Source organism: Haemaphysalis longicornis, unplaced genomic scaffold (genome assembly GCF_048455015.1).
Source record: "Haemaphysalis longicornis isolate Haplotype H1 unplaced genomic scaffold, Haemaphysalis longicornis Haplotype H1 scaffold_1, whole genome shotgun sequence".
Classification (NCBI taxonomy): Eukaryota; Metazoa; Arthropoda; class Arachnida; order Ixodida; family Ixodidae; genus Haemaphysalis; species Haemaphysalis longicornis.
This window is the reverse complement of record NW_027526203.1, coordinates 446,070,515-446,092,619: the sequence shown is the minus strand read 5'-3', so window position 1 is coordinate 446,092,619 and position 22,105 is coordinate 446,070,515. Positions and strand designations below refer to the sequence as shown.

The 22,105-nt window shown below is 43.3% G+C and overlaps 1 protein-coding gene across 1 annotated transcript in view; it reads right to left on the bottom strand.

Moving 5' to 3' along the window:
* Positions 1-22,105, bottom strand: part of LOC144155897 (uncharacterized) — a 58,447-nt gene that overhangs the window by 35,520 nt on the left and 822 nt on the right. Inside the window, exons 3-10 of the mRNA XM_077687604.1 lie at positions 18,644-18,709; positions 13,461-13,628; positions 13,225-13,381; positions 11,156-11,306; positions 5,046-5,229; positions 4,789-4,901; positions 2,587-2,651; positions 2,279-2,344 (exon numbers count right to left, since the gene is read on the bottom strand). Coding sequence (XP_077543730.1) covers positions 2,279-2,344; positions 2,587-2,651; positions 4,789-4,901; positions 5,046-5,229; positions 11,156-11,306; positions 13,225-13,381; positions 13,461-13,628; positions 18,644-18,709 — 970 coding nt within the window. The remainder of the gene's footprint in view (positions 1-2,278; positions 2,345-2,586; positions 2,652-4,788; positions 4,902-5,045; positions 5,230-11,155; positions 11,307-13,224; positions 13,382-13,460; positions 13,629-18,643; positions 18,710-22,105) is intronic.

Genomic DNA, 22,105 nt, shown 5'->3' with positions numbered 1-22,105 from the left:
CAAACAAAATAGACCACAAAATGCGACCTTTGTGTGAAGTTTGAGCGCGAACAGAGCGGCGGATCGCTCAGGAAAAATTTCTAAAGTGTTCCAGTTATCGTCGCAACACCCTGTATTCCTTCACTCTAGGTAATTCGCCTTGCTGGATAGACACTACGTCGGTGGTAGCGTCATTGAAAACCATTATTCCTGATTTTTCTGCACTGAAATTTAATCCGAGGTCAGTGGCTTCCTGGCCGCAAATATTTATTAGCCGCTGCATATCGGTTTGGTTATCAGCTAAAAGAACAATGTCGTCTGCCCCATCCCTAGTTTGTGGTGCCTTTCTGGTGGTGCGTGTGCTAATTGTATCGCAGTCATGTGGCTGCTGGCAGATGCACAGCTGGTTTCGCCACGTTCTACCCCTTGCATGTAAACACCAAAAAGGTGGAGCAACTCAATTTATGTGTTAAGTTGACACCACATACATGCACGTACGCAGGCAACCAGAGCCACTAAATAAGCTACCATGAAATCACCTGCTGTTTTAAATTAGGATTAAAATTTAAATGATTTAATTTAAATTTTGGATTAGTTTAAATTAGGATGGCAGCTTCTCAGGGCTGTGTAAGACACTTTACATTGGCGGGAAAGGCAGAGGGACGAGTTCCATTTGAATTTTAAGCGCTCATACTCTGCTCTACCCAGGACAGTGCTGGATCGGCCACTCAGCAGAAAATAGCATCGCAAGCGGGCCACAATTATGTATGTCAGATTGGGGCATGCACTGCTGAGCCTTATAAATTGAAATGAGCTAAAGCACCTGCAGTGTCGCTAAGTCCGATACCCACAACGCGCACAGAAATTATGTGTGGAAAAAAATGCCAGAAGGTTTTTAAATGAATAGATTCCTCAGGTTTATCAAATGAAGCACAAAGAGACAGGTGGTCTGTTATAAAAACTGCACTTGAATAATCCAAGTGAGCAGCACATGGATGGTCACGAGAGAAAGAAAAAGGATGAAAAGTACAAGAAATGCCTCGGTGGGTTTCGCCTTAGGCGTTACATGTGCGTCCAAATTTGACAAACGTAACTGCGGCACATCTTCAGCAATATCTTTTGCTCAGTAGGCAATCCAACACTACCCTGGATAAACCAGAGTATGCTCACTCAGAATTTAAATGGAATTCATTGTTTTGTGTTTTCCGCCAATTTTAAGTGGCTCTCACAGCCACGAGGTACCCTTCCAAAATTAAACGGATATCTGAACTAGTCTGGATTGACACTAACAGATGCATGTGCACCTGTTTTGTAATCAACCCGAATCTTTAGAACACTATTTGTTCGAATGCCGCCGTTTCTCAGAGCAAAGAAAAATTTACCCAACTGCCTCATTTGAATGCTTTGGACTTGAGTTAAAAACCCCCATACTTCTCTCCTTCAGCACTTGCAGGCTGGGAAGAAATTTACTTCCTCCTTCATGAATTATAAAACACGAAATACTATACTATATACTATAAAACACGAAATCTTTTTGAATAAAACAAACTTGTATTTTGTCTGCATGGCCCCTTTAGGCATCCACTACTGTGGTTTGGTGCCGTTGCCGGCCTCGTAACTGAGCGAATGAAGGGAACACCGAAGACAGAAGGAAAATGGAGGACGAAAGTGTGGCGAGAGCATGAAGGGGAGGGTGGTATGCCAAGGTGGCGAGGGACGCTCTCTGGCGGCGGCGCTACGAGATAACCGAGAGAACGAAGACGCCACCGATAATGAGCCCACAGGAAATCATGAGCCCACATGCTCCATGATACCGGTACATCAGTCCTTTGGCGTCGTCCACGTTGCGTGGCTCATCCGAACCACATGACATTTGCGCGGGAGGTTCAAACGTGATTTACAACAAGATACTCGGTAGCAGCGATGCATTGCGAGATAACGGCAGAGCAGCACGCGCCGCTTTGCGTTCACTGATCATGCGATAACTTCCCGAGATGCAGCAGCTATGCCCCATGGCTGAGAAGACTGCAGTTCGCGCTGCGGACACATTTCGCATTAGGGAGTATAGTAGTCGTCAGCCTTGTTTCTCGAGTCTACATTCAGCACTTTTGTTTATCTTGCTCCAAGGCTCAGACATCGTGGCTGATAGCTAGTAACACCCATCAACGCATTCAAACAGCAAGGTCTTTTGATGGGTAACTAGCTCCTGCTATTGTTATGGTCAAGCACAAACAAATGACAACAGGCATTTCCCGCAAACAAAAAGGACATCAAACCGAAGAGCAGCGAGGGTACTTACAAAGCTTAAAGGGGTTAAAAACTGTGCAATAAGCAAAGGCCAATGCCATGCAGGTTTGTCCCTCCTCTTCAGAAATAGCCACAACAGGCAGGAAAAAAAAGAAAAGCAGTGTTTTACTTCATTCAAACACATGAAACAACAATGTTCGATGTCACAGCTTGCATACACACACAAAAGTTCCCTGGCACAGCAAGGTTGAATTCAGTTAGATTTAACTTTCCAGCCAAAGTTCTTCACCAGTGGCTCCAAGCTGGATCGAGAAACCGGATAAATGTAAGTCCCAACGCGTTTGCGGATCCACCACTGACCAGCTTGTGCCTGGGGACTTCCCATGGGGGCATACTTGTACCGGTAGTGCTCTGCTCTGATATACCTGCAGAGAACAAACAATGCACAAATTTAGAGGCTGACAAATCTTGCAGAAGGCCACACTAAAGAGAAAAAGAAGTTGCCATGGCACATGTAAGCCCCTGAAACCGATTATATTACAAATCCAAAATGAAAAATGTTTAAATGTAATGTAGCAGTTATTTAAATGCTCTACATGCTTTGGGACTCGAAGCCAGAAATATGAAACTGTCAGTGAGGCGGGATTCACATGGGTACACATACACGCACACACTTCTCTGCTTATAACGTTGCTCCAAAAGAACAATTGCGTTTACTCCGTTTTTTTTTTTTACTATCATTTCAGGTGTTCAGCAGAGTTTTCTCATAAATAACCCACAAATAACTTCACACACAATAGCATTGCAGGGGAAGGTCAAGTTTACTCTACTATGTTTTTACATGCAAACCATCTAAAAGCCATCTCAGATGGGGCCCTCTTTTGATGTATATAGATGGGGTCACTCTATATCCGTAAAAAGAGGGCCCCATCTCTCTCGCATTTTACTTGCAGAAAAACGCACATTTCTTTTATGCCTAAAACTGATCAAACGGAGGTCAAGGTCAAATGAAGGTCAACTTCACATCCTGCACTAATGATGAGATCAGCACAATGAGCCATAAGATCCCAGTGCTGTAACCGAAGTAGGTGCACTAGCAGAAAGAATGAACCAGATTGTCCCCAACCAAAAATGCACAGGTGCATGCTTCCTTGTTTTCCTTGATACCCTTAAAATATCAACTTGTTGGCTCTGCCGGGTGGCATCACCAGCACTTAGTGCAAAAAGTAATGGGCACTGTGTGGGCAAGAAAGACTGCTCCTTTTGAAAGTGACCTCATTTTGGCATTGACGACAGGATCACTCAAAGTGGTCCTAAAAGGGCGACTATTTTGCTGTAGATCATGCTACTGCCCCAAATCCCACATGAAAGCTCCTCAAGCGAGATGTCTTTGTGCTTCCCTTGGGAGAAGAGCACCAGTATTTGCAGCACATAAGGATAGGGAAGTGCTTGGACACAAACCTAAATGACCACAGCTGGCTATAGTGACGCACTAAGGTGTGAAGCCGTGCTGTTTGGTTCATACCTAATGAGGGAGAAAAAAAAAAAAGCAGCGCAAGAAACTCGACAGGAGGATGAGGAGAGTGCCCGTTTTCGTTAGCTTCCTCGTACTGCTGTCAGGTTACTAGCCCCACCAAATATTGTGAGACAGCCAATTCTCACAAAAAGGCCACAACGCAATCACTAGGTTCACCTTTAGTTTGCGAGAGTGAAAGATCAGCCGTGACGCAGGGTATGCGTGCTTTACCTGCATTTCGCAGGCCCCAGGTCAAATCCCAGATACAAATTCACCCAATTTTTTTCACTTTCATTCTCATTCGTCATCAGCCATTTTTGGAACCACCACACAGTCACACTAATACCGGGTGCCAGATTTTCACATAATGGGGCATTTAATGCTTTCGCATTAAAAGAAGGTACGAATCTGAACATGTCAAGGTACAAACACACGACCAATAACCTTCCCACACCTACTAGCCATCAACTGACACTGGCCTTGCACTGCCCAGCACATCAAGGCCACACCGGCTGCCAGTTTGCCAAAACGCCCGTCTCGCGACACGCCTCCCACCAATAGTACCGTACATACACGCCCCAAGAAGCTGCAAAGTCGCAGAGAAAGGGTGCCGCTATGGCAGCGTACGTAACCACATCTGCCTTTGCTCACTGTGAGTCCTTGCATTTTGCGGGATGCCAAGAATGGGTTGCAGATACATTCACTCAGAAGTGGCAGAAAATGCGTCATTTGCATTTAATAAAAAAAGATAAAAAAAAGGTTCAAAAGACTGCTTGTGATGGCAAGTGGTGTGCAGCGAGGCACCATCCTGCTAGTGCATCTATACTTTCCCTTGTCAACATGCTCCCCCACTGCCCTGTGAGGAGCCCCTCCTTCCCAGTTCACAAGGTGGGAGGGTAGTTTGTGGCACACACAAGGCTACGAACCAGTGACCTATGCTGTTTTCCGCACGGAAACAAGCTTGGGCTCTGAATTTATTCACGTTTGTCTTTCAGCGCTTCACCAGACCACAAATCATGAGAAAAGCATCAGATGCAATCACTTGCCTTGGTGGCCGCCTTTCCAAGAAAGGGTTCTTCGAGAGTATTTCAGAAATCTCTTTGTCATTGACCAGCAGTTTTGAAATCAAGTGGAACAGCCACGGGTGGCTCTGGTAGTCCTGAAAATACACAAAAGCAGATATGTAGTGTCATTTTCTGCTCCCGACTTACTTTTAACACAGCACAACAGGAGGATAATGACACACTCAATGTCCACAAATGCCTGCATGTCCACTGTGCCCAATATGAACCGCAAGACACACCTGAAAGCCAGCAAACCACATGAGCCAATCCAGCCTGTAGTGGTACGGGGTAATGACGCATGGACGCCTGAAGACACTGCCGGGCTTGCACAAGAACTCGTACTCTTCCCACACGGCACTCTTGTTGTTTGGGTCACTGCTGTGGGTGCCCTGAAGTACGACTTCCTTCCGAGTTTTTGTGATGCTAGAAAAAAGTTGTTGAGGAAAAAGGAGTCACCATTCACAAGCTCCATGCACACTAAATTTCACCACACGCTAAAAACCTTTTTATGTAGGGCCACCAGACCTTTGTCATCAATATAAAAGCATAAGTATCAATGGCTTTCACTTGTAAAGCTAACGTACAGTAAACCACTGCTATAACAAAGTCACATTTAAAAAAATTACTCCTTATTACTGCCTAAAGGCATGCAGATAAAAATGCAAAACGAACAGAAATGTGTGAATATTTGAAACATTCAATTCTGAAACAAATAATGGAATATTCAACTTTGGATCAGTTCGAACGGTAGCATTTGAAAACTTCTAATATTCCCATACTATTTCGAAGTTCAGAAGTACAAACTGATATTTTATGACACTAAAGCCCGTTCTACATGGTACGTTTTTCGTCTGCGAATTCGATGGAACGAACATTCGCACTTGTGAGCTTCGCAATGCTTGGAAATGTCTACATGGCCTACGAACGTCGCGATTTTCGCATTTCAGAGGCACATTGTTTGCAAACCGAATTAAGTCTGCCACAAGCAAAGCTTGTTGTGATTTTACAAATAGGTTTTATAGTACTGTCTGCGCAAGTTATTTCATACTGTTCTGCAGTAAATATGAGTTTATTTGCCGTTTTGTATAGGGCTCGTGCGCTGCTACTTGAGCGGCACAGGCAACGCCTCCTGGCAGCCGCGGCGCCATATTTTGCTCGTACGGGGCCGGCGCGGTCAGCCGCCCCCAGCGGCGGAGGTATCACAGAACGGCGCCTTTCCGGGCGAAAAATAAGCAATTCTGCCTACTTTTATGTTTGCCGATAGCTCAACAGTTACAAAAACAAGTCCGGAACATCGCCCAAGAATACATTATGTTGGTTTTTATGCGAATGTTATTAAGGAGAGCGCAGGCTGCGCTCCGAGAAGCCATCTGATCACCTCAACGCTTGGTTCCAGCATGTCTTCGTCAACAGCGTCTGTCGGAGCACATGTTGGCTCTACAGTTTTGTGGCTGCCCTCGCACGCAGGGACGTCAGCAAAACCGAATTTCACATCACGAATTTGTGTGGGCACCTTTTTCGGGTGACGTGTACACTAATTTCGATGTTCGACAATTTCAATAGCGCTCGTCGTGCTAACATTTAAATAAGCGCTTTATTTGCTGCTGTGTGTCCTGCGTTGAACGCACAGATGGCTTATCCCACGCACACGGCAACTTTGTGGACAATTTCTGCTCAGCTGTCGTGACTACCGATGTAAAATCGCCGTCGCCGTGTGTTAGCCCCAGCCGCGGCAGACAGCCTACCAGCAGCATCCTCAAAAAAAAAAAAAAAAAAAAAAAAAAAAAAAAAAAAAAAAAAAACGCTTTGGGTTTGCTGACGAGCACAGAAACGAAGCAAGGGATTATGTACGTGAAATATCAACAAAATTCTAGAAATTTATAGAATTGTACGTGTGTATGGATTCCTATGCCGCTTCTGTTCAGCTTGAGGCTTTCAATTGCGGCCAGATTGGTGCTTGTCTGATTTTTTCGTAATTTTGTTTGCTTTTCTCGTTTGTGTTATTTTGAAATCAATAAACAGGTGAGTGAAGCGGATTGGTTTTCTTTTTGTTCCATTAGTTCATTTCTAGCTCCATTGGTATTTTTAGTTTTTCTTATACATATAACGTACATTTACGTTATTATACGACCAATGTTTTAATAATTATGCCCTTTTGTGCGAATGCAAGGCATTTGGGATTTGGTGCGTATTAATAATTTTTTGTGTTGTTCAGGTTGCATTTCTGGGTTCTTTATAATTTTGTTTTATTAATCGTGTGATTGTTGTGAATAGGCAGACTTCTCGATATAGCAAGTTCATTTTTATTCTTTTTCCTGTATGTATTTTTAATTTCACTCGATAAATGGTCTACAGTTACACTATTACGACGCACTAACTTCGATCTCCTATTGTGCGTTATTGTGCAAATGCCAGGCATACAAAGGTTGGGCTCTGGGGTATTACCAAAAAAATGCTGACGGATTAAAATTTACATTCTATATTTTTTGCTTACTCCCAGCCGCACTTGCATTTTAAACTATTCATTTGAATCACACCATGTAGAGGGCCCTGTTTCGGCCTGAATTTCTGCGTTGATGCCGAAGACATGGTTGCTGGCGTCTGGTTTCTTTTTTTTTTCCGCAGGTGAAGTAGCCTTTATTTTTTAGTATTTCTCAGGGCTTCCTATTTATTCGAAGCCGCAGAACAGTTCACGCACTGCTCGCTTCGCGTAGTCACGCTGGCCCTGCGCACGGGATACGCGGACCGGCGAAGCGCGGTACGAGCAAAAGATGCGGCGCGGATCAACAGGGGGAGCCGCTGGTTCAAATTCAGTGGCGCCACCATACCAGCGCACGAGGCCCATAACAATCGCCAATTATTTATCAATATACGCACACATAGCAGAGAAGACAAACACAGCAAGCAACCCTGGGTTCACTTGTTGTGCGTGCCTAGCACATCTTGGTGTACTTTGGACAGTTCTTCTTGGGTTCTTCTGTACTTCTTACCTGCTGTGATGTCCACTACTTGTGCGGACATCAATTAAGCATTTGTTGAAGTTTTGCATTACAATGGTGTGTCGCCGCAGTGATGAAAACGCGCAAAAAACAGCGTACAGGTTGACCAGTGTCCTCTCAGTGCACCATGCGGCACATTCACCACGTTTGCCAGTAGGGAATTTTCAAGAATTAAACTGCTGTTCTAATAAACATGTTATTGCAAAATTATTTATTCACTTACTTTTTCTTGCCTGGTGGTGGTGAAAAACGTTCTTTACATTCAGTACGATTTGTAAAGCGAAACTGAACAATTTTTTTCCAGGACTTAAAAGTGAGAAACTAGCGTTGCCTGCTTGCACGCCCCTTTTAGCTGCTGTCATCTGCACTCTGCAGCGAGCAGATGATCAATTCCTAAATAAACTTCCTAAATAAAATTCCTAAATAAACTTATTCAGATACAAAGAGAGATGCAAAAAACATAATGCCAGGAAAAGCTATCCTAACAAAACTTTAGTTGTTAGAAAGACGTCTCAGTAGCGAAACAGGCCTGTACAGTGAGAGGGCACCGCAATCAACCAGGGTACTGCTTGCCTGCAGCTTCCATCCCAAAAAGGGCCCCGCTGAAGGCCTTGGACGGCACACTAGCCAAATTTCTAGGGACTATACTGCCACTTTGATGTTGTGTGCTTCAAGTAGGTGTGTTTCACCGGAGAAAACAAGCTGCACTTCCTTTCCAGGTATGCAGCTGCACAAGCTGCATACTTTTTAAAGGGCATACACAATTTTTACCCCCATTTTTGCATTTTTTTTTAAATTCGTATCCCTGTACATGCAGAGAAACATAAAAGGTTTTTATTTGATTATAGCACCATTAAAAGTGCTTTTACCGTGCAACTTTGCACGAACTGACACTTATTACGTAGCCAGGAGGAATACGAAGGTATGGTCTTAAAGGCCAACTGCACTCAAAATTTCGACTTCTTGAAAACCCTATTTCCGTATAGTCTGCTTAAAAAGAAAGCAACATGCAAAATACAACAGCTGAAATACGCACGTGGACGCCGCAAGCGGCCAGCAAAAATGGGCGATTTTGAAACCGAAACCGAGGAGAGCGCGGCCATTGCAGTGACGTTGTAGCCGTCCAGCGAGCGGCCGGACGGTCACCAGTTCGGGAGAATGTCTGCGCGCAAGCTCTACGCGCGCACGGGGCAGCAGAGCTCGACCGGTTCTCCCGCTGCGTGGCTGGCCAGAGGAAAAAGCCACCGTCGGCTGGAACGTCACAGGCGCGTCATGGCTGTTTACGCGATCCGCCGGCAGGTGCAGAATGGTCTGCGCCGGAGCCTTTTTAAACGCTTCTGACTGATTAACGAGGCGTTTCACGGGGCTACCACTTGTGTCTCAGCTTATTTGGGGGTACTTACTACGCATTAAAAACAAATTTGGCCGAGGTGAAATTTGAGTGCAGTTGGCCTTTAAGGGGGCAGACTGGTCTTAGAGCTATTTTTTTTATTTACCAACCAATTTTAAAGAAACTGCGCTGCATTATAGATTTTTTCGTGCTGATTCCAAATGTGCCATTAGATTTTTTGTAAGTTGATTATATTTTTAGTTAATTAATGAATAATTGCCATTATTTTGGGTCACAGTTACAAAATAACCACTCCATACAGAATGGCAATTACCACGTGGCTAGGCAGATAAATGACTAAAGAAGACAACGTAGGAAGAACTTTTTTGATTTAGCTATTTTTGGTCATTTTACAACACAGTGAACTTCGCTTCTCCCGCACTCTGCCAGAAATGGCTCACAGGTGGTGCCAATTGAACACAATAATTTTCCAAAGCCTTCATTTGAAAAATTTGTTACCAACATTGTATTCTCCACACATTTCGGTATCAGAAGCAAAAAGAAGTACAGTTGTGCCTGCTCTGGGTGCCGAGATATCTGAGGATGAACTGCTAGCTTTGCATTGCAAGAAAAGTGCCATTTCACCATCGAATTCTGCACCAACTGAGCTGTAGAGTACACTTTAAAATGCTATTATAATGTAATAACAACAAAATATGGTTCCTTTTCATGAGGAGATTTACAGACTGACAGAAAAATGGCCGTGAAGGCCGAAAATGCCATTTTTCAGAAAACGCTTTTTTTGACCGTTTTTCGGCCCCAAAGACCCAACTGCCCCCTTAAAGGAGCCATGAAGAGAAAATGCAAGTTGGTTTTATTCGAAAGATTTCGTGTTTTATAGTGCCCCCAGCGCTTGTCCGGATACAAACGGTGCTTTATTCACTGAGAAATTAAACAATTTAGGTTAAAATTTTGATTTTCCCGCTAAATCGTGCGTTTTCGTGGTCCCAAGTGACATCACTGAAACCGACCGCTCTGCAGCCTAGAGTACCTTCATTCACGCATCCGCCGTACAGGGTAGAGACACGTATACGCTGGCGCTGCCATTTTCGGTTGCTCGCTCGCCACCGAAGCAAGTCACTGTGTCAAAACCGCGCTAAAATTATCGCCGCAACGCAGCTAACTGAAGAAGTTTGAATCATATTGTCTGTGTCGCGTTGCTAGGTCTCGTGGGAAACGAAAAGAATAACGCGTTGAGCCCGTTGGCCCAATTGGGGCGGCACGGGACCGTTCAAAGGTTGTCTCCACCCTGTACAGCGGTGTTGGTTTGTTCCCGCGTTGCTTTACGTTCCGTAACCTAGATGGCGCCACCATACCGTGGCAAGCGTTTGGTTTGTTTTTGCCCGCATTTAAACCTGGCTTGTTTTTGTTCTGGGAGAAAATATTCGTTCCTTGAAACAGTGCTCGCTCGACAAATGGGGTCACGTAAGACACCGTTGCTTGCGTCAATCGGCCAGTGTCGTCTGAGACAACCCCAAGCCCCGTAGTGCTGTGCAGCGAAACCAAGCATGCTGTGCGCAGTACGAACAGCAGAATGCATCAGTACTTCTATGTTTACATGTGCTTTCGTAACTTCCACTGTTTGTCCCATCATTCTTATTGCTTTGTAAAGAATGTGCCCTAAATTTAAGCGCAAATCGCTCGTTCGTCTAGTTTGTAAGCTCTACCTAATTTGCGTCTGCTTCTGCCAACCTCCGCCAATCGCAGAGCTTAGCTCATGTGACCTCATAGGTTGTGTTGCGGGAAATGAGCTGGTGGGTCGCATGACCATTCCCGTTTTTCCTAATTATGTAGCTTATTTGAGCGAAGTTTACGTTAAAAGTGGTGTCAGTATGATTCTAACGAGACAATCTTTTGAATGAACCAAACTTGTGTTTTCTCTTCATGGCTCCTTTAAACAACTGAAGCGGTGAGTGTACTGATTATGAACTAAAAAAAAAAAAAGAGTAAGCACAAGTACCTTCCAAATGCTCCATAGGTGTTGACTAACCGCAGTGGCTCGAATGACGTGTTCATCTGCTGTTGTGGCGAGACGAGGTTGATCACCACAGGTATGCTCAGAAAGCCCAGGCACAGTGCAAGGGCCAAGTTTGTCGCCTTCCTTGCCTTGCCTGCAAAGGGCAGCGGAACCACAACACTTGCCCCCTCATTTACTGTCACCGTGTCTGAATGGCACTGTCCAAGAAATAGTAGACATGCAAACAGGGTCTGACAGCATCAAAGCTCAATCGATTGGCCACCAATTCCGAGCAAACATTCAACACACTGCATCTGGATGTACAGTGTTGTGGCAGATTTTCTAGTATAAATCCACCTGTCAGACAAGCCCTATGCTGTCATTTTTCTTTACTATTGTACACCGCATTATTTTTGCACCGTTGTTTCATAACGGGCTACCAACCAGCCCGAGCTCCGATAATTCTGTGAAAGCTGTTTGCTGCACTTGCATTATAAGTATCGAATGAAGACCACGCATCACTACAGTTTTATTGCTTTTAAAGTGAGAGGTCACTAAAAAATTTTTTTCTCTTATACTACAAGGCAGAATTATATTTTTTCATAATTGAGCCTTTTTTATTTAGCTTATGCAACAATCTAAAGTGCAGAAATGTTATTTTTTGGTAGATCAAGTTGTCGGAAAATGTTATACAAATCAGGCACAAAAACCACTCCTCCACAAAACTGGCACTGCAAAATTCCCAAGAGCAAAATTGCTAATCACGCTGGCAATGATAAATAAATAATAAAATACTGAATAGAAGACAGCTACAGCATTTACCGGGCCAAATGTGTGGCCTCTAGAATGAACTAGGATATATGCAATATGATTAATACTAAGGAGGCAACATTTGAAAAACTACATAGAGTAAACAAATTCTGACCATAGATAGTTAAAAAATGAGCTTGATTGCTGTTGTTCTAATTCACTGTACACATCTGCATGAGATTATTGGGTGTGCAAAGTTGTTTCAAATTATTCATTCAGTAAAAATTAACCAAAAACTAAGAAACATGAAATGAAGCAAAACTTTGTTTTGAGAAAAATGTAAACAAAGGTTTCAAAATCAAGCAAAAGATAAGAAAAACAGCAAAAGAGGCCTCAAATCTGCCAGGAGTATAGCTTAGGCCTTCTTGGCAATAAAAAGTATAAATAATTACAACATAAAAAAAAATGTTAGCAATTTCCGGAACCAATGTGATTTAGTTTCAGTTTCGCAATATGAGGGGATGGATTGAAAAACTTTCTGCAATTTCCAAACTAATCATGATGGAAGCATATTCTCTCTTATAACACGTTTCCAAATGTTTGAGGATTGTTAAAGATGTACAAATACGAGTATTGCACTTCAGCACCTGCAGAAGTTGCAAAATGAATCCTAATCAAGTAAACAACATTAGCTCAGCATTCCCCTCGTGGGCATTTTAGATTTTAAAATAATAATAAACACAAAGACACAAATAAGAATACCATTTAACATTACAGACATTAGGGAAAAAGAAATATTGAGAACAGTAAATATTAATGATTTCCACAACGAATGCCTTTTAGTTTCAGTTTCTCAATACCAGGGTTAGGAATAGGAAAACTGGCTGTAGAAAGCAACTCCCAAAATAATCACGATAAAAAGATTTTTTAAACACGTTTCTGAATGTTTGCGGGTACTCAAAATGTAAAAGCAAAAAAATGATTTTTTTGGAGAAGTGACTTGAAAGTGGCCTTTGCCTTGAAACACTCTGTACCACAAGTTCCCTAGCCACGGTGCTTACTGCTATAGGTATTATGATATGCAATTAGTTTTATAAGACTGCCACAAACCAGTTGGACAAATCCAAATCATTTTCGTGCAAGTTAAAAACAAGCTTTGTAAAGTGCAGCAGCTCGGCAAATTTAACACAGGCCATACTTAACGTCAGCATAAAGAAAGTCTTTCAGAAAATATGAGCGATCAATGGACAAAAAAAGAATTGCGAGTGTAAACAGGAAAAAAGAAACTTGTCTCGATGTGCTCTAGCGACTGTGCAACATACCTGTCTTCACCTTTCCTGCCTCTGCCAGCATTGCCGCCTGGGCTGCAGTCTGTTCACTGAACATCCACCTCAGTGCAGCATCATCGAAGTAGGGTATTGATGGAAGTATGGTGAGCCAGTTGAGAAAACTGAGATTCCCACTCATGATCAGGATTACCTGGCCAACAAAGGAGCACGCTGTCAGGTTTCCAGAAGCCAAGTGCCAACAGTTTCTTCCTTTGCCGTGGCCCCCTCACCTGAAATGATATCTGAATGATCCCACACGCCAGCCGAAACGGCCTCGTCAGAAACATGAACCACGGCACAATCAGCTCGATGATGTGGTTTCCAAGGACCTCCAGTTTGTGCACAAAGGGAGGTGACTGGTGCAGGTAGTAGCTGAGCGGATTGGGCACTGGCTGGGTCTGCGACAAATTCACAGTTCATGAGCTGCACACCACAGCAGGAGCAATTTAGTTGCTCAAACGTTTTCTTATACCACAGAAGACGTAATAGCCAGAGCTAGGGGTTTTCCTCAGATGCCACGTAACAGAAATTACCAGTAGTGTAGCTTACCAGGTGTCAAAACTGTATTGTGATTCCAGCCCCCAGATACCGTGTCTCGCTTGAAAAAGAGTGGCATGCGAGTGCATTTTAGGAGTAAAAGGTTGTGAAAATGCCAAGCTTGTTGCTACTCAAGCCTTTTTCATGAAACTGCAGGTAAGCTCTAGTAGACATAGCTGCATCGAACAACTACCAACTGCTCAAATATTTTTTCTTTGCGTTGAACAAGAAACCTGCTTTAAGCTTGCTGGGGCTTCCAAACACTATGTTTAGAATGTTTCCAAACACCAGTTTATGCTCTAGGGCTAGCAGTACTCTAAAAACTGCTACCAAAGTTTTCTAAACTTTACGCCAAAGGGTGCTCACTTCCCATTGGCACATTTTTTTGCACCCATTCAGTAATGGACTTTTTCCCAGAAGCAATCTGCGCATGGGATACTCTTGTACGAAGCACACACACACAGCTGGCCTAGCAGTCTCTGTGGACAATATAAACAAGTGCCTTCTCCATTTGCTACTCTGGGACAGACTGCTACTGCGTTCTACATTTTCTGTCACTCCTGCTCTTTTCAACAGCTCGCATGTGCATGAAAAGCTGATAAATCAAAGAGACAAAAATGTGACTAAAGCTGAACGCACTATGAGGACATGGCAACAAAAAAAGCAAAGAAAAGAGCTCTCCTCCCACAGATTAGCCTCAGGAACTTCTGCTTATATGGCTTTCACGAGAAAGAATGACAGGGGCGGGGGTGGTACGGCAGTAAGCCACGAGAGTCGAGTACACATTTCTTAGCAGCAAGATCCTTAGGGAGTGCAGACTATGTCAAATTTGAAGTTTTTAGCTAGAGGTGGTCAGTGGACTGATATTGGGAAGAGGTTCATGCAGAACAAGCTGCTGAATGTACACGTGGTGGCAAAATAAGTCGGGGCACGTGAGCGTGTGGCAAAATGCATCGCCGCACCATCCGACACTGCACTTTTGGTATCGAGACATCGATGTGTGCACGTGCGTCCAACCAGCAAAGCTGATAACATTCAGTGTTTGATGCCAGGGGTCATTTTTATTTTTATGTTGCTTTCATTCGTATGTACAAAGCTGGAGTAGAATACCAGCGTTAATTCTTCTTTGTCAAACCCATGACCACGCCGAACTCACCTCGGATATTTTCCCTTTCCATACCTGTTCTAGGATGTGTGCACGCAAGGTGACTTTTCATGATGCCACATTCGAATAAACTATTTCTCGCCTCCATTCATTTTCCTTTTTGGTGTTCTCATTTTAGTTAAAAAGGCAAGTTTTAGGCAAAAAAATACAAAGACGCGATGGAATATGTGTGGCAAAAGTACATCACTGAAATGGGCAAGATATGTTATCTGTCAGATGGGGGCAGAGTGAGACGTGTAGGGCAAAGAAAGTGACCCCTCGTGCCAAATGCCAAATCTATCAGCTTCGCCTCTTGAAGTGAGGAAATAGACTGAGTAGCCAGCATGGTAGGATGCGCCAAGCCCATCGGTATCTCGACACGAGAAGTACGTCAGATAGCGCAGCGATGCATTCAGCCCCGTGCTCGCGTGACCCGACTTATTTTGCCACCGGGTGTACATACTTTGTTTTCAAGTTACATCTACAGGACAAGCCACGACGCAAGAGAGAGAAAAAAAAATTAGTACGATAAATGCAGAAGAAGCCAGATTCTGCAGCAATCTTAAGATACAAGGTGGAAATTAGGCTCAAAGGTGCTTGCTTATGATGTAAATCATGGCGTAAAAAACAGACTAGGATGACAACGAATGCACACTACAGCACTGTGCTGCGTGTACTCTTCTGTGGTGTAGCCATCTATAACTCTTTCGCAACCGCACCTATTCAAAATCGTTCAATTTGAACGATAGTTTGTGAGCGCCTTTTCACAGTGTTCCAGGCGTTGCTCAACAAGTAAAGCTGTTTGGAGTTAGGTCAGAAAATGGCCTTCCAAAATCAGTTTTGTTTTCATTTTTGCAACAAAAAACGAGATTTTTGACCCGTGTTTGAATCGCCTGGATGTGGAAAAGGGGCGTGGTCATCGTGCGTCACTGCTACCAATGAAGAATTCGTGCCACTCGTAATTAAGCTGAATCAGTGTTTGTTTTTTGTTATTAGGGCATGAATGGTGAACCAGCAAACAATTTTCAATCGTCAGGTTTGCACCCTGACAGTAATATTCCCAGAAATTGGCTGAAAATGTCAAACAAAGCCCGTTTGAAAAGCTACTTCATGATTTTAGGCAGTTTTATTACCTCTGCGCACGTTGTTCTAAGTTGTGGGGTAGTTCTACTTGCCCCCGGACCAATCGCACAGTTTACAACAGTTTCCATTTCGTTTCTGATTCGTGAAATTTATATTTAGCGCTACTACGCAGTTACCCAACTTCAAGGCTACCTGCCATGGCACCTTGAGCATCCACGACTGATCCTCGAACAAACCATGCCGCTCCTGATTTCACTGAACCCTAACCCGATTTCTGAAATAAGAACTTCAGATGCAAATCAAAAGATCACACCCAGTCGCCAGATATCTGTTCCGACAAGGACAGCGCTTCAAACCGGCCTTATACACTGCCAGCTGTTCGCCTTCCAGTATCGTTTCCATACGAGGGTCGGGGGTCTAGTGTTGGTGCTTAGTTGAACTGCCTAGTCGGACGGAGTCTCCGATAAGTTTTTGTACTATTTCATTTCAAAAATGTTAGGTGGCGCTGCAATGGAGGAGGCTCGTTGCGCTGATTTTTTTTATCGCGCAACAGCTACTTGGTCAAAGTTTGCAGGGCACGATTCTAGCGCATCGCACCTCATTCCTGCAAGCAAGGCTACAATTGCGAGTCAGAGGATGATAATAAAGCTCAACTTTATGTTTTGAGAGATAACTGACCGTGAACGTCAACAAGCATCAACCACGGAGTACCGTTTTCAACTTCATGCATGTCTTTCTGCATCGCGTGCTTGTCAAAATATTGTGCTCGCTGTAAATGCAAAGCCAGTCATTGAAAAGATGTTTTTACGTTATGTGGGAGCAAAGTGGTGCCTCTGATAATGTCAAACCACCAGATTTATTTCAGGGAACCACCCGAAATTGCACATTTTGAATTGGAGGTTGGGCTTCACCGCATGACACGAGCACTGCACGTGCTCACATTTTATTTTATATCTGACAAACTGTTCCGCACAAGTCGACATTTTTTCTAGGGCGGGTTTTTGAAATGTTTCCCTACAAAATGTATATTCTAATTTTTTTCTACTACCGGTGGTTTGTTATACACAACTCCTTTTTTATCATTTTTTTCGACATTTTGACAAAAATTTGATATTTTTTTTCGCAACTATGATATACAAAAACATTATGTGCTGCCACACTGCGGAAATACGCCAAATTATTTTCTTGCATCGATGGCTTTTCTTTTTATTTTTTTTATGATTTACTTCAGTGGCGCGCTGGCTATCGCTTGCGCATCCGGTAACGAGGGGGCGCGCTGGGTATCGCCCACCGGGCGTCCAGGCACCTCTCGCTTCTTGCACCTGCCACAGACCAAGGTCGCCTGCGAAACTGATGAGGCTCTTTTCTCCTTTTTTTATATTTTATAGGACAGTGTGCCGTCTAGCGCTCGCGCATCCGGCCGCATGCGCCCCCACGCGCGCAGCGGCTGGTTTTGGTATCGTCCTCCGGGCGCTTCCCGCTTTTTGTGCCCGCGAAACTGATGTCTATCTGATTTCGATTCACTAAAAAAATGCTGGCTTGTTAGTCTCTCGTTTTTATTTAGAAATTTTCTTGTGTTACTCATGAATAAACTATATGTATGTAACAACACAAACGATTTTTTTGTCACTTTATGGTCATCCTAAAAAATTCTGATAATTTTTTCTCAAAATAGATTCATCCAAAGAATTTAAATCAGCAATAACAAAAATCGACCCTGGGGGGTCGCACTTCGCGAAAAAATTCGACTCTCAAAGGGTTAAAGATTCTTTTCTTGGTAATTTAGATGTCATCGTAAGTGCCTGTTCACTCTCATTCATCTGATGGCAGTGAACTTCCCAAACACAAAGACGCACAAAGTTTCGCTAGCTCCCTACACCAGAGAGTTTTATACTAATCAGTAGAAACACGTCACTACAGTCAACTGCTGTGATGGGAGCTGCTGCAACAGATGACAGTGTTCCACCCTTACTTGGCCTAGCTTGCCACATGGCTTCTTGTGGCTTGTGACGAAAAAAGCAACAATGGCAACGTTTGTCTTTCCTTGTTCATGTAACATCAAGGTTTTAAAAAATTTCTGATGGAGAAGTCTTTTATGAACTGTACTTTATACTGATAAAACAACTTTAAATGGTGTTCCCAAACAATATTACCGTTCTTGCAGCCACAGGGAAGTTTTGAGCTTGTTTGTGAGCTATGCCAAAGAAAAAAGGAACACACTCCTGTGAGCCACGATGCCACATTTGTTGAAAGGTGGCTCGCCTACAGCTCAGTGCCAGATTTCCCTCTAGTATATATTAGTATGAGACTATGCCCTATGCGCCCCAGTGGCAGATGTTGAGGCTCAGAACATGCCATAATGTAGGTGCATTACGCAAGCCGCACAAAGATAGTTTCTTAGTTCAAGCGTATCAGGTACATAAGGGAACAAAAGTATCAAAAATGTAGCTGTTACTAAGCAAGGCAATGTATAAGCAGCATTGTGGCACGTGACAAGGCAGAGAGTTCTCATGACCTAAGCATAACGCAGCTCGTGGGACACACCAACACGTTAGGTCTATTAACGAAGCTAAATCTACATACGTAATTTCACTCCAACCACCCCATAGTTTGCAACGTGCATGCACAAGCTATCAAAACAACGCATACCTCGTAATGGTACATCATGCAGGTCAAGTCCAACCAGCATTTGTCACCCCGTATTTTGATCAGGCCCTATGAGAAAAGTAAAAGTGGCACTGAGAAAATGTACCACAAAAATGTTCACATGCTAACCATGCTTTGTAGCAGATGTTGAGCACACGCTCACGAACCAAGGTAAAATGGCAGCACTGAATTCAACTGACTCAAGGTGCGGAGTGGGGCCAGTTGGCTCAAGGTGAACTATGTGGAAACATTGTGACTAGACAACATAAGCACTTGTGTGTTTGAGTGCTTTCTTCAGTCCTCACGCTGTCTCCACCAGTTGCAGTACTTAACTTGTGCAAAAAGAGACAAAGCACACTTGGCTATCCCTGCCACGCAGTAACTTAGCGCACAAATATGCACCTTGGCCACAAACGGCTAGAAATGAGAGCATCCGAGTGCACAAACGAGTGTACACAAACTCCAATGCCTGTCTTATTTCATTTGAGGCCCATTACTGGTTGTGTTTTCAAGCAGTTCAAGATTGGAAGCAATATTATACAAGACAAAGTAGAGCATCAAGGCAGGCCTGCTTGAAATGTGCAACTTCGTGAAATTGCTAGATAAGGGCTAGTTTTATTATTCTGCACTCCTGCTAATTTACCAAGATGAAAATATGATTAGTTACTGAATCAAACTTTTGGAAAGTATTTTTTCACAGTAAATATATTATACAGCAACCACTTCTTCAGAGAAAAAAAATTATGATTTATTGGCGAGAAATTCGAGACAAGGCCCTTTGTCCCGCAAACGCACTTCACATGCATTAAGCATTTCACATTTACAGAGGGATTCAACATCAGACCGAATATTTACTGCTTGATCTTGTTGGCTGTTTTTAGTATTTGAGTAACAGAAGGAACTCATGCTCTTTCAGTATTCAGATAAAAAGCTGGCTGAATGCTATGCAGTGCTTACGACTCCTAAACAGTAAGCAACACCTCCACAAGTTGTTGGAAGTCCTTTCATAAAAAACAGCCCAAGCGTGGCTATGGGCCGCGTGTGCTGGTATGCTGGCGCCACTGTTGTGCTGTGTACAGCACCACGGTGCGAACAAAGAAGAATCAGTTCAACTTCCGTGCGCAGACGCCACGTAACATCGCATTTGGCGCACTACGACAACCAGCACGAGAAAGAACGAGTGGCCGCTATTCTGTTGTTGGAACGCGATAGAAACAGCTGAATGGTGCTTTAATACAATGAAAAAGCAAGGAATTCATAAGCTCAAAACCAGCTCTGAAAAACCGCGGGGACTGTTTCCACGCTGCATGAACACGCTCTCATTGCCAGCCTCAACTACCACTGACACCACCCAAACGAAAGATAAAAATAAAAAGATGAAAACCACCAGACCAACTTGCGAGAAGACAGAAGAGTGTGTTGTATGTGTGTGTGAGGAGACTCGTTCGCTCCACCAATCGAAATTCTCCTGAATTGGAGAGGGGCCCCCGCAAGCGACTAACATGACGGCGCCCACAACGCTTTGTTTTATTTGTTTACTTTTAGATCCAGGCCATAACCCAGTAATTGTCACATCGCTTTGTAAGGAGAAGACCGGCAAAGCAACTTTCTTGGTGTTTGTAGATGCAAATTTCTGCCGAGCAAACTCCACTTGCCTTGCCAGTGTTAGCAAGTGTGATGTCCAGCAAATTTATGTCCGTTATGTGTGTGGAATCGCGGCGACACCCAGGACACGGCTTCAAGAGCCTAAGATTCAGATTCTTAGGGGCGGGTATTTGAAAACTGTGTGAAACATTTTCACAGCTGTTGACAACTGCACTGCAAAACACTACCCGAGACCGGAAACAACGATGACTGTTCGTTGAATAGGATGAGCTCGAAAATGTCGCTTAATGCTTTTTTTAAATGCATTCATAGGTTGATAAACGCGTACTTAACAAGCGGACATCTTTGGACATAGATGCATGTGAGGAAGTTTTTTTTCACAAAAACGTCTCCATACGTTTATATCTTGTTGCTTACCCTTATATTGTTCGACATAGGCACAGGCAAGGACAAGGTAGAGCCCACAATGGGAGCTATAATTTTCCACAAATGGTTCCTCTCGCATTCGTAGTGCCAATGAAAAAAACATACCAGTTGGAATGATGGAGATCATTTCAAAGCTGAAAGAGTTGTACGTGATGTTCGCATAACTGCATGTCAGCATATGCAATTGTGCTCATGCAGTCGTCTATATCAGCAAAAATATTTTGCACAACAAGCGCCAGTTGTACTTGTTTCCTTTTTTTAAATTGAATTTCATTTCCAAAGTGTGAACATGAAACATGAATGGGTACAGAGGCACAGGGAGGTCCCAAGGTAAAAACCACAGGCGGGACCTCCAGTGATGATAGTAAAAAATGAACAATTAGCAAGCAATACAAGAACACAGATGTCAGCAAAAAAACTAAACAAAAAATAGAGAAAGATGGATGGAACCCACTGTGGCAGAAATGCAAACAAGTTGTACAGGAGCATATGTTTGAGATGGTCCTGTACAACCTGAGTCATTTGAGATTTGAGACATTTCAATAAAATTGCAGATGCAAGTCTCCGAATTGTGGCTGTTGTGATTCCATCTATTTATTGTTGCGTCAATGCGCAGCGTACGTTACTTACGTTTTCATTTTAAACCTTTCTCTATATTTTCACCGGCATGATTAGTACAATGGAAGCATGTATATACGTGAAAAGCTCCATGTATATTCCGATGTATCTCCCCCCTTATCCTGACACCACAAGGCCTTTTAGGGAGCTAAAAAATAAACACGTTTGTTTTGTTGGATACATGGCATTTTTTCGCAGCGGTTGCATGCCAAGTAGAGTGCAGATACACAAATGCACCTATGGTTTGGTGCTTTTCTTTTTTCTCGGGTACTATGCTTTGTGCACGGACGCGTCACAAGAAGCTGATCTGTGTACTGTTGTTGCCTTTTATTAGTGAATTCACGGTACACAGACATTTGCAGGTACACCCTGGTAGGTTTCAATTTACAGACATTTATAGCTATTATAGGAGTTATAGTACTACAATAAAACGTGCATTTGCTTCTCTTTGGCTGGATTTTTAGGAGTTTGCAATGAGGTCATATCGGAAATTCTGTAGTTTTTTAATTTCCATCAGGCAGATAATGTTGCCGCCACTGCCAGGGGGCGCCACGTGTCACTTGAAAACTGCAGTGCACGAGGCTCATACACACTTGTATACACACATAAATGCACACCCGTAGGCAAGATAAGCTGATTCAGGGTGATCAACATGTGTGAATCACAATAGCCACAAGATTAGAGGAACACATAAGTGAGTTTGTAAACATTAATTACCTTACCAGATTAAAGTCTAGGATGTTTCGGCATGCTCCAAGTTTTTTCTGGCTGATTTAAAGGAGCCATGAAGAGAAGACACAAGTTTGGTTCATTCAA